Genomic DNA, 13838 nt, shown 5'->3' with positions numbered 1-13838 from the left:
GTATGTACGAAAGTAAAAAGTAATCTAAATATAAAAATCTATTGGATTGGTATAAATGCAAGTAATAATTTCTCTTATATAATGTAAAAAACTAACAAATTGAAGAAGTAGTTAATAGGACAAACAAGAGTTTTATTCGGCTCTGGGGATGGTGTAAAAAGATGTGGATACAAAACCACACAATTTGCGCCAACTTTGCCTTCAATCTAGAACCAACATATAATTTCAGAAATCTTATTATCAGGCGCAAATAATAATAATCTTGACCTTGGTCTCATGTGAAATTCACGGGGGAATCCGCACACTTTCTAATAGCGAATAGGAAATGTTTGAAGCGGCACACTTCAACGAGAACGTTGATACGATAGACATGTCGTCTTCAAAACGTCTATTTTATCATAAACAAAACGAGATAAATAATAACAATTAAGCATCCAAAATGCATTAAAAAAAACATCATAAAAAATGTTACCTCACAGTGCATTAGTTTTATTTTTATTTTTTTTATTTTTCTTATTTACACCTGTCTTGTGCATACTATGGGATAACCTAGATCAGCATTTGTGCAGAGTTCAATTTAACGGGATCACGGAAGGAAAACCGTTCCGATATAAAGATCATAAAAATGATGTATATTGTTCCTATTTGGGAATTCCTTATGCAGAACCGCCTATTGGACCATTGCGATTTCAGGTAAGAAAATAATAAAATGATTATTATTTAAAGTAAATTGTATATGAAATTGACAGTGAAATTCATGGTTCATCAACCTTTCATAACTGTCGAATGAAAATTATCATTCTTGTAACGGATCGTTAGACAGGCTGAGTAATAATATATCATTTGCAATAATATAGTCATTAGTAATAGAAATATTTTTTTAATAAATATTTATTGAATTTTCCGCATATACGATCGGGTTAATTAGGATAGTAAATCAGGTAGTTAAATTTTCAAAATTTCTATCGACCATTTTCTTCAATTTTTTTTTATTATAAAGACATTTTTACACCTGTCCTGAAATGGACAACAAGTAAAACTGCATGATAATACAAAATCTTTAAAAAAATTACTTTTTTACAAAACGATATTTTTTCGATTAAATACAATTTGAAATTCTTCAATAATTTTTAACCAATTAATAATTTGAGCAAAAATTCGTTTCTACAAATTTGTTGAATTATTTATATCGATGATTTCTCATTATGAATATGATGGTTAATTAATAGATGTTTTCTAATCTACATTTTTGAATTTATTAATTCAATACTTCCAAGCTTGTATTTATCAAATTAATAATATTGGACACTGGACATATGTACATCAAATTATCAGATATTTTATAGAGATTTTAATAATTGGTCCGCATTTTGTGTAAACCTTTTTGGGTTCCGTACCAAGATTTTTAATTTTAAAATTTAGGTATATGGTTCAAACAAATGTATCCGACATTTTCGACAGTATGAAATAACCGATTTGAATAAATCAAAAAATATTCGAACAAATTATCCGATTCAAAACACTTCAAAATTCCAATTCAAAAAACATGTTGCTTGAGTGCTTGTTGATGGTGTGCAAAAAATGCATTTACAGAAAATTTTGTAATTTTGAAAATTGCCAAAAAAAATCTAAATTTTCAAAAAAATTTAAAGTTTCATCATTTTCATCATTTTCAAAAAAAAAATTAAAAAAAATGATTTCTTACAAAAATCTGAGCATTTTTTGAAAATTAAAAAATTCTCATTCTCTATTATTGCCTTCAAATGAGATTTTAACTCTTGTTATAAAAATAGATGAAAAATTAAGTTTATTAACTTCCCGTAGGGTAAGTTATAGTAATCGTCCAAAAATCGGAATTGAAAATTTTTACATTTCTCGACGTTTTGAAGGTTTCTGAACATTTTGGCATACTTCAGAAAAAATGGATGTGTGTGTGTGTGTGTGTGTGTGTGTGTGTTTTGTATGTCCGCGTTTTTTCGCCCACGTTTTCGGGCGCACGGATCAACCGATTTGAATGGTTTAAAAAACATTCGATTCCTATTGATAGGGAGATGTGCTGATTAGTTTTTGGCAAAGGCAGGTCCAGCCGTTACGGAGATATGGAGCAAATAGTGCAAAAAATAGAAAGCGAGTTTTTAAGAGAACGGATCAACCGATTTGAATGGTTTAAAAAACATTCGATTCCTATTGATAGGGAGATGTGCTGATTAGTTTTTGGCAAAGGTAGGCCCAGAGGTTTCGGAGATACAGAGCTAAATTTAAAAAAAATGGCTGTTTTTGAAAGAACTAAGCGTCCGATTTAAATGATTCAAAGAACTTTCTGCTTTTTTCAACAAAATAATTGATTTTAGAAAAAAAAAATTTTTGTTTCTAATTTTTTTTTCAAAAAAATTTTTTTGTAATTTTGGATTAAAAATTCAAAAAATCACCCAAGCTAAGAACAGTCTAAGCGCCACTCTGGTACAAATGTTTACCCAAGTGCGTTTAGACTGTTTGTGTACTGGAGCAATTTTCCAATTTTGTGAAAATTATTGAAAAATGTGAAAATGCCGCCAAGCTGAGCACAGTGTAAGTGAAAATGTCGCACAGAATTATTTGCAAATGCGTTTAGACTGTGACTATGCGGGAGCACTTTTTCAATTTTGGGTAAATTTGGCAACTATTTTTTTTTTTGGAATTTGATTCGAAATGAAATGACGATTGTTAATGTTCTGGAGATCATAAATTGATTTATTTATAATTAATTTTCCATAGGGTAAGTAATCGCAAAAAAATCGAAAATGAAAATTTTTATATATCTTCACGTTTCAGAGGTTTCTGAATATGTTGGCATACCTTGGAGAAAATTGATGTATGTGTGTGTGTGTGTGCGTGCATGTGTGTGTGTTCGGATACAAATTTTCGTCGACGATTTCGGGAACACGGATGAAGCAATTTGAATAATTCAAAAAACATTCTAGCCGTTCCGGAGATACGGGGCAAAAAGTGCCAAAAACGGTAACTCAGTTTTTAAGAGAACGGAGCGTCCGATTTGTATAGTTCAAAAAACATTTTACTTGTATTAACAAGATGAAGATTTGATCAAATTTTCATGAAGATAGGTCTAGCGGTTTCGGAGATCTAGTAAAAAAAACTAAAAAAAATAACATTTGGCGGTCAACAATAATCATTAGACATTAGACATATGCATATCAAATGATCAGATATTTTATTGAGATTTTAACAATAAGTTTAAGTTTTGTTTACATTCCTATGGGTTCCGTACTATTGTTTTTCCGTTAGACAGCGACGCGGCGCTTACGCGCTTCTATATTTCGTCTCTATGCAGTTAAAGCAGTACGATTGCTTTGAAAAAAAGTTCAGATCTTCCAAAATATATCAAAATGAAGATAACATTTTTCCAAAAAAAAATTTTTATAAAAAAATTGTTTAAAAATTTTTTTTAAAAAAAATTTTTTTTCAAAAAAAGTAATTTTTTGTCCGATTTAAAATTTCTAAAAAATCTTATTTTTTCGAAGTGAAATTTTTTCAAAAATGTTAATCGTTTTTAAAAAAATAATAATTTTTGGCACGGGAAGTTCCAGCAATTTGCCTTAAGGCACGATGCCTTAATTGCCTTAAGACAGAATTCCACTTACAGCTAGTTTATTTACAATATTTATCAAATTTAAAGATCTATTACATTATGAATTAAAGGAAGGTTATATGATTTTTGCCGCTCGAATTGTCACAAGTATTTCTTTCATAAGTAGAAGTCGCAATCTAAATTAATTACGTTTAATGTGATAATCAAGCTGTAAACGCAATCAAAACATATTATAAAAGTATTGTAAAATTTATATTTATATTAAACTATATTTATAAAAATTGTCAGTCATATGTGTCTGACGCTTAGAAGTTCTACAGGGACCATGTCTGATATAAATGTCTGATATTCGCAATTTAGTAGGAGATAAAAAATTTAATATGGGGCAATGTCAGTGTAACATAACAGTGTTTTTTCCAATAATTTTGGCATTTTTTTCCCTTGATAAATTAACCTTTTCCACTCGGATGCCGCCGAATACAAAATACATGTAAATTAGGGTGGTCCTTAATATGGACATTTTCGAATTTCCTTGCTCCCAATGTCTCAAATAGTTCCAAATTGATAAAAAACAATTCTCTGAAAGTTTTAGCTCTTAATATTGTCTTTTAGATAGAGCGCAATTAAGGAAATTCAAAAATGTCCATATTAAGGACCACCCTAATGTAAATCTAGCAATTCGCGAGTGGAAAGGTTTAAGTTTTCTTGAAACATTTTTAATTAATTGTAAATTTTCTTATAATGTTACCGTGTGATTTTTTTTCTGATATTATCGTGGCAATAACATGTTTAGTTGCTTTAATTAGAGTTGATTTTGTTGATAACTGAATAAAACATAACTAATTATGTAAATTCTCTAAACTTTACCTAAATTATTATTTATTTTATTATTATTATTGAACTTCAATTTAATTTTATTATTATTTAACTTCAAAAATATTAGCGTTCGAGAAGAACCAACTAATTAAAATAAAATTACTATTTTTTGTAAAATATTATAAAAGCAATCAGAGTAATTGATATATGTATAAGTTCTAAAAATTAAATTAAACATATAATAAAGATTAAACAAAGAATTGGTAAGAATTGCTCAAACAATTTTTTATAAGAAAATCTATAAGTTGTTTTTGTTAAATCTCATTTTAAACGGGATATTAACCATTTAAATTTACCATAACTATTAACCAGCTTTTTAAATAAATTTTAAACAAAGAATTGCTAAGAATTGCTCATAAGAGCAATTGAGCCAGAAAAACAATTTTTTTATAAGAAGTCTATAGGTTGTTTTGGTTAAAACTCATTTTAAATCCACTATCAATCAAATGAGAAATTTTGGTGTTAATTAGCAGAAAATTTTTGCATATTGTTTAAAATCTTTAAGGCATCTACTACAAATGGATTGCACAGGTCATGGTGTATGATTTTAATAATCGCCCTTAAATTAGATTTAGATTTCTTATAAAATATTCCTTAAACAAAATATTTAAATGTTTATATAATAAATATTGATTGTTTTTCAGATTGTAAATTGCAGATTGTAATTCATAATGGTATAGCAAAAATCCTTTATATCAGAGTATATTTATCTAATAATTTACATCTGCCCTTATATCCTTTGAACTTCAGATAATGATATCTCGAAGTCAAACAATTACTACATTTGGATTATTCGAACTCATACAAAACATTGAGATGTATTGTCAACTATGTTTAAATAATTTTCTATCTAAATTTGAATTTTATTTAGGGAACTTATATAATGAACTTACGAGTCGCTACCTCTATTATATCAGCCGAAAAAAATAATTCTCTGTCTAAATCTTTAAATTTAAATTTGATTTGAACTTAGTGACTAATTTTAAAGTTTACTTCTTCTTTGCACTAGCCGACAAAAATTAACTTTTTTGTCACAACATGAACGGAAATTATTTTAACATTAAAAATTTTTCCATCACGTATCTGACCATTAATTATTATTTATAGATGCCGTTGAACCAGAGATTTTTTTTGGATTTCTTACTTATAGATTTGTTAATTATAAGTTTCCGTATATTTTTATTTTACACACATGAAAAATAATTGGATACATCTATATTATTCATAGATATATCAAAAAAGTATCAGTAATAATTTATATAAAATTGATCTTTTCGGATAAACCAATTATAAATATTTTACTTTAAGAACCATAGATTTTTTTGGGATTTGGCTTACAATTTTGTGAATTATGAGTTTTAGTATATTTTCATACGCACACGTGAAAAATAATTTGATATATTTATATTATTCATGAATATCAATTCAGTATCAGTAATAATAATTTATACAAAATGGATCTTTGGATAAACCATTAATATTAATAAAATGTTTTACTATTAAGTACCATAATTTTTTTTTTGATTTTTTTTAACTCTGTTTTATTCAGCAATCAAAATAAGGATTCCTATAAGCTAAATTGACAATATTGGATTTATTGCTTACATATTTGTGAATTATGAGCTTTTGTTTATTTTCATAGGCACATGTAAAAATACAATTATTTTACATATATTTCTAAATAAATCAATTCTCTATTAGAAATAATTTATATCAAGACTGTCTCAAAATTTTATATGTAGTCTCTTGGTTCTTAAAAACTCTAAAATTTATATCTACGATGGTGTTTATACTAAAATACATTATACATTTATATTAAATTTATTAACTATGCAGAAAGTTTACGTAAGCAATATCTCAGAAATATTTCGGTCCGTCTAGACCACATTCAAATAAATTTTGAGAAGTAAATTTGCCAATTTTAGAAAATATGTATTATAAAATTATAATAAAATTAAATAAATAATGTTGTTCTTATTGTCTTATTAATTCAAAATTTCTCTATTTCAGTCTCCAAAACCAATATCAAATCCAAAAACAGGATTCGTTCAGGCTCGGTCTTTAGGAGACAAATGTTTCCAGGAAAGTCTAATATATTCTTATGCAGGTAAATAATCATAAAGATAATGATTAAATTAAATGATAGATAGAAATATTTTGCAATCTTGTCTTAACCAAATCCACATTTTTCTTCATCAATTGCTTTCTCGTTATGTTCCAAAATAATACTTATTTAAGAAAAAATTTGAAGTTCAATGTGTAACTAAAGACGGTTCAAACACAATTTTGTATTTGTCATATAAAAAACATCTTGTGTTTAGTCTGATGAATTAAATCAAATATTTACTTATAAAATTGAAAATATCCAGAAAAAATATGAATATAAACAAGTGAATTATATACTCGCACATGTTCATGAATATAATAGAAAATCAATTTTAAATAGATGCAAATTGTGATTTCTAAACGTGTATGTCTAATTATGTAGATCTATTTTAATTTTGTTTAATTGCGCAATAAATCAAATTGAATAGTTCGATGTGGAATATGGTTATATTTGTTTTGAAACAAATTACGTTTTTAAGATGATAATAAAAATCACTTTTAAAAATCTTAGGATAGGATAGGATAGTTTTCAAATAGATTATTATAAATACTGTAACATTTATAAGTATTATATAAACTGAATTGCAAAGTTAAAATCCAAATTATTTTCAATATACAACAAAAAAAAATTGGGAAAAAAATTAACTTGAAATAAAAAAAATCCCAAAAGCAATTGTTTCATCAACACAAGCAGAAAGTTTTTGGAATCATTGAAATCGGATGCCTAGTTTTCTTAAAATCTGCCATTTTTTGTATATTTAGCTCCGTAACTCCAAAATGGTTAGACCTGCCGTTGCCAAAACCTAATCAAAACTTTTCTCTATCATTACAAATTGAATGTTTTTTGTATCATTCAAATCGGTTGCTCCGTTCTCTCAAAAACTCGATTTCAATTTTCTGCACACTTTGCTCTGTATCTCCGAAACGCCTGAACTTGCCTTTGCCGAAAACTAATTAACACTTGAATTGTTTAATTTATTTATCTTTGTACATGACTATTTTATTCTTTGCATATGTCTATTCCTAATTATTATTAAAGTTTTCAAAATAGTCGTCAAAGTAATCGTATGATTTATAGAAAATTAGAAGAACTTAATTATATTTTCCTTGTGAATTGAATTGCATATATTGTAAATACATTTCAAAAACTAAAATCTAATATATCAATTGTATTTACAAGCTATATATAATTTCATATAATTTTATTCATCATACAAATAAAATTTGCGAAGTGATGTCTGAAAAATATCAAATAACAAACTTGTAATAAAACACTTTGTTGTATTTAATCTCTATATATGTTGTTCGTCAAAACTTCTTCGATTGATAATACTATCATATCAAAAACATCATTGTTACCTGATCTAATCTCATTTCAAAAGATGCAATTTGATCACAAAATATACTAACAATAAGCATTTGTTATCTTTTGTTTTTGTTTTTGTTTTTGAATAATATTTTTACTTGGCGTGTGTTCCAGACATGAAATTTTACACCACACGAATTAGTAATTATCAAAAACATGCATATAAAAAGATATATATATATATATATATATATATATATATATATATATACAATATATTTGTTTTATTGTCTTATATATTATTGCTTGTAAACATATGAATATTAATTAATTACTTCTACACCCAATTATAATATCGTGCTTTATTGCGTTTGGTATTTCCTTATTAGTTTAAAACATGTTTGGGAATTCCGTATATTTGTAAAAAATATAATAAAAAATTAATATATTGATATTAGATATTACTTACGTATTAGTTAACTTCCCGAGAAACAAAAGTACTATTTCGCCAGAAAATCCAACTTGCTAATTTAATTTTTTCGAGACATTGCACGTTAATCTTTATTGTCTAACGCAATTGATAAAAATCAGAAAATCGTAAAATTTAAGCAGCCGAATATTAAGAAATTTAAACTACTAAGAGGAAGTCCCGTAACGCCGGACGGCACCAAGCACCGGACACTCTATTTAATACGTATTATTTAAGCGAGTATAAATAAAGCGAGAGCATCGGTGTGGCCCAGCCAAAAGGGTGGATGAATACTTACTTTTTTTGCAATATCTAAGCATATTCGTTATTTCAGTTTGATTTCTACCTTTGTTATCCAATATAAATCATAATTTAATAAACATTTCGTAAAATATTTTTTGATTTATTTATAAATGACCTTAGGTGTCCGCCACTAGGGGACTTCCCCCTACTACTACTAATTTTTTATTTCAATTATTATTAAATTATTTCTTCTATTATGAATAAAATAAAACTTACAAATGCAAAAGCGTGTAAGGACAAAAGTTTGTTGAACGGAATTGAATTTATCAAAAACCAAATTACGTCACGCCAGAACCAAAATTATAATTTCTAATATAAACCATTAAAATAAATATGATTTATTACATTTTTCAGGAAGCGAAGATTGCTTATATCTGAATATATTCACGCCAGAGACTGTTAATTCTGCGAACAATACAAAATATCCTGTAATGTTCTGGATCCATGGAGGCGCATTCAACCAAGGATCAGGATCTTATAATTTTTTTGGACCTGATTATTTGATCAGGGAAGGAATTATTTTGGTCACTATCAACTATAGATTAGGAGTTTTCGGTTTTCTATCAGCGCCGGAATGGGATATCCATGGAAATATGGGTCTAAAAGACCAGGTAATGGTAATTGATATATAAGAAAAACAAGGATAAATCACGATTTTTTTTTGTTTTGTTAGAGATTGGCACTAAAATGGGTTTATGACAACATCGAAAAATTTGGTGGAGACAGAGATAAAATCACTATAGCTGGAGAATCTGCTGGAGCAGCAAGTGTTCATTTTCTGATGATGGACAATTCTACTAGAAAATACTACCAAAGGGCAATTTTGCAGAGTGGGACATTACTCAATCCGACTGCTAATCAAATTCAACCTCTGCATGTAAATATAATACTTTTGAACAATAATTTGTCATTTATTATCACTTCAAAATATTTTCAAAAACAAGGAGTAATTAGTATTTCAAATTCAAGCATTACTATTTTATCAATTATATCCATTATCCAACATATATATGAATTGACTTATTTAAATATTGGAATTACTTCAAAATATTTTTAAAAACAAGTGGTAATTAGTATTTGAAATTCAAGCTTATATTTTATCAATTATTGTTTCTAATATCGACAATTTATAAAAGATTGGCTTATTTAAATATTGGAAGTGTTTACGTCTTTTTAAGTGAAGTCATAAATTTATCATTTATTATTACTTCAAAACATTTTTAACAACAAGTGGTAATTAGTATTTAAAAATCAAACTAAATTATTTTATCAATTAGTAAATCTAGTATCCAAAATTTATAAGATATAGTCTTTTTTAAATATTGTAAGTGTTTACGTTTTTTAGGTCACGCAAAATAAAAAATATATATTTTGACCTTGTTAACTAAAAAAAGCCATAATTAAAGTAAGTCGTTAAATGTGTTTGGAAGTATTAAATACTTTTTAGACAAATTAGAATAACTTGATAAACACAATAATTAAATTTGATAACATTATTACTACTTTAATAGGTACATACAAATGTACCAAATAATGTTTCAACTTCATTTAATAATTATTACCTTGACATTGTATTCATGTTTCTTCCACTTTATATACTTATTATTACCTCATTTGCAGAGATTTGAAAAACTAAAACAAGTGCTGAACATCACGCAAAAACAAGAACTCCTAAATCTGGACAAAAATCAAATTTTGCGAGCAGCCTTAAACAGAGTCCCAGATAACAACGACCACGAAAGGGACACAGTACCAGTATTTAATCCAGTCCTAGAATCACCAGAATCTCCAGACCCAATAACATTTCCATCTGCTTTAGAAAGAATGAGAAATGGTGAATTTCCTGACGTTGATGTCATCATTGGATTCAATAGTGCTGAAGGTTTAAGATCTATGCCAAGAGTAACCAGAGGAAACATGGAAGTTTACAAGACTTTGACAAATATAGAGAGAGCTATACCTAGAGATGCTAATATTTGGAAAAATCCTAATGGCATTGAGGAGAAAAAACTTATAAAAATGCTTACAGAGTTTTATGACCAAGTTAAAGAACAAAACGATGACATCGAAGCCTATGTCCAACTAAAAGGCGATGCTGGTTATCTCCAAGGAATTTACCGTACCTTGAAAGCCATATTTTTCAATGAAATCAAAAGAAATTCCAACTTGTATTTGTATAGGTTATCAGATGATACGTATAGTGTATATAAAAGTTATATCTTGCCCTATCGATGGGGTTCCTTGCCAGGAGTTAGTCATGGTGATGATTTAGGATATCTTTTTGCAAACTCTTTGGATGTTCCTATTTTGGGAACAACGCACATTTCTATACCGCAAGATGCTATGCAGACTCTGGAAAGGATGGTCAGGATCTGGACCAATTTTGTAAAGAATGGGTAAGTGGATAGTATATATAGTAATAAGAGTAATTTTGCATTATCGACCACATATTAAATGCTACAACAACTTAGGAGCCAATTCTTCAATAAAATAGAAATGTTATGGTGACCCTATGGCACGGGTCTTTCTTCGTAGTAACAAATTGTCACGAAGAAATATAATTACTGTGCAATTAAGCGTTCCACACATAAAATCTAGCCTGCAAAACTTACAAACTTCAATATCATTTTTATCATAAGTGCATCTTTCTGATGTCTCATTGATAACATATACGTGAAGTTAGGTTTTATGTGTAAAACGCCTCACCAAACAGCAAATACATAGCTTTTTGACAGTTTGTTACTACCAATTCATACAAAGATTGACCCGTAACATAGGGTTACTATAACTTTTTAATTTTATCGGAGAATTTGCCCCTTAGTCATTGATGGTAAATTTTAAAACAATACAAGCACAAGCTATAACCCGGTCAATTTAGACCTAAAATCAGGGTGATGGTAACAATAATTCATTATGGACTGCAACTTTTATATTATTATAATAGGAATCCCAAAAGTCCTCATCGTTCCAGTGCGAGGTAAAAAATTGGCCCAAGGTCAAAGATAAAAAAATGGATTTTTCACGATTTTCAACTAAATGGTCAGTTTTATCGCAAAATTACCTTCAGACAAAATTGTAGAGCATAAAATTATATAAAAAAACGCATCAATACTTTTTCTTCTCAGAGCCACCGTTTTAAAGATATGTCACTTGGAAAAGATGAAAACTTTTGAGATTTTCTGTTGAGAATTGACTGGAGGAATTGACTACTATTGCAATATAAGTTTTTTACATCGAATACGATTTCGAGAATAAATACGTACAATTTACTATTTTCATTAATTTAGCATGTTTTTCGAAAATGATCTACCATATGTTATTTTAAGAAAAGTTTCCAAATTATTTTAGAACATTTTGAAAAATTTCCTATTTTTCTTAAAAATAAATATGTTTAAAAACGTCGTCTTCATTAGCAACATTAAATATATTCGCTATTGTGAAACTAGTTTTTTTTTAACAATTTACTCGTATATTATGTTTTTGACAATAGAATATCTTATTTACTTAAAGAAATCTTATAATTTACACATTTATGTTAATGCTGACTCAGTGCCAAATTTAGTATCCACTGGCTCAAACAAGATATTTAAATATCAACATTATAAATAGTTAAAAAAAATTCAAAATAATGTTTAACAAGACAAACAAGCCATTAAGACTAGAGTTATTTTTTAAGCAAAATAGAAAAAATATTTAAAAAATTATCAACAACAATGTTTCGTCAAAGTTAACTCATCTTACTTTTTATTTACTTATTGTATTTGTGCTACTAACACAGAAAGGTTATTGTTTTAAAAAAATAAATTAAAAATTTACATATTGTGAACACTTTTTAACTTTAGGGTAAGTTATTGTAATCGTCAAAAAACCGAAATTGAACATTTTTAACCATAAAATTCATTATTATTGATTATAGATTTCTAATAAATAAATAAATATGACGCTAATTATTCAGTGATAAAATTTTATTATATTTCTATTGCAAGATTGATTTATTATCATTGCTTCTAAATTATCAATTTTTGAATATAGAGATAAATTGAGTATGTAAAATTCAAAAAATAACTAAATAATGGCATACAACTAAACTGGCATACAAACGAAAAACATAATACGAGATACTAGATTTTTTTATTATCGATTAAATTTTCAAAAATTAATTTAGACGGTCAAATAATTTTGTATTTTTAAAGCCTTTTTTGATTCCTAAAAATTATGTATAAGTACAAATAATAATAGGATAAAGGGCTAAAAATTTATTATACTGTTAATTATTAAATTATTAAATTACATCACATTTTTCTTTGCAAGATCGATTTGTTTTCACTTCTTTTAAGTTTATCAAATTTAATGTTCAAAATCAATTAGAATAAAGATATACCAATGCACACTATTTTAGTCTTGTAAATTGTATTTTCAAAATGGCAGGATGATTTTGTATTTTGAAGCCTCCATTTTTATTCATAAAGTTTCACTTATCATCTTTTTCAAATGATTGTAAAAATTATTATCTAATAAAAAACAATATGTTCAATAATAAAAAATTACAACTGTTTAATTTTTTTTCAGAAAACCTACATCAAACACTGAAGATGCATCATGTGATACAAAAAGACATTTAAACGACATTTTTTGGGAACCATACAACGACGAAGAACCAAAATATTTGGACATGGGAAAAGAACATTTTGAAATGAAAAATATTTTGGAACTAAAACGCATGATGCTTTGGGATGAAGTTTATAGAAATGCGAATTTGCGGTTTAGAGTCTGTAATGAAGAAAGTATTAGATGAGTTTTTTTAATTTTACATACAGCCGAGAGGAAACATGACTAAAATTGGAAAGAAAAATCAGAAAAAGAAAAATCACATGGACCATAGTAACTTTATTACATGATTTAGTTTCAAGTGTATCAAGAAAACTTATTGCATCAAAGAAAATATTATTTTGCCAAAATTCTTGGAAAAACACTTTTTATGACTGACATGGCCCATAATTGAAGCTTTTTCTTCTTTTACCAAATCGCCAAATTTTGTAGCGTCAGACACATTTATTTATGACATGGCAATTAATGTGTTAAACATTCAACTCTATATTAAAAATGGTAGTATTTTCTAATAAGAAGGTTATATAAAAAGACTTGAAAATAATAAGATTTGCTCGGCTATATATAAAAACTTATCGTCTCGT

The 13838-nt window shown here is 27.2% G+C and overlaps 1 protein-coding gene across 1 annotated transcript; it reads left to right on the top strand.

The window, feature by feature from the left end:
* The first annotated feature begins 465 nt into the window (after positions 1 to 465).
* LOC113386692 (esterase B1-like) lies at positions 466 to 13441 on the top strand. Its single transcript, XM_026624453.1, has 6 exons — positions 466 to 693; positions 6473 to 6569; positions 9001 to 9257; positions 9320 to 9523; positions 10267 to 11042; positions 13216 to 13441. The coding sequence occupies exons 1-6, from the start codon at positions 466 to 468 to the stop codon at positions 13439 to 13441; spliced, it is 1788 nt and encodes a 595-aa protein (XP_026480238.1).
* The last annotated feature ends 397 nt before the right edge of the window (positions 13442 to 13838 follow it).

This window comes from Ctenocephalides felis, unplaced genomic scaffold (assembly GCF_003426905.1).
Source record: "Ctenocephalides felis isolate EL2017-DRISC unplaced genomic scaffold, ASM342690v1 CF-g0.4_SCAFFOLD_03571, whole genome shotgun sequence".
Taxonomy (NCBI): Eukaryota; Metazoa; Arthropoda; class Insecta; order Siphonaptera; family Pulicidae; genus Ctenocephalides; species Ctenocephalides felis.
The sequence above is the reverse complement of the archived record's forward strand: the minus strand, read 5'-3'. Positions and strand labels throughout refer to the sequence as shown.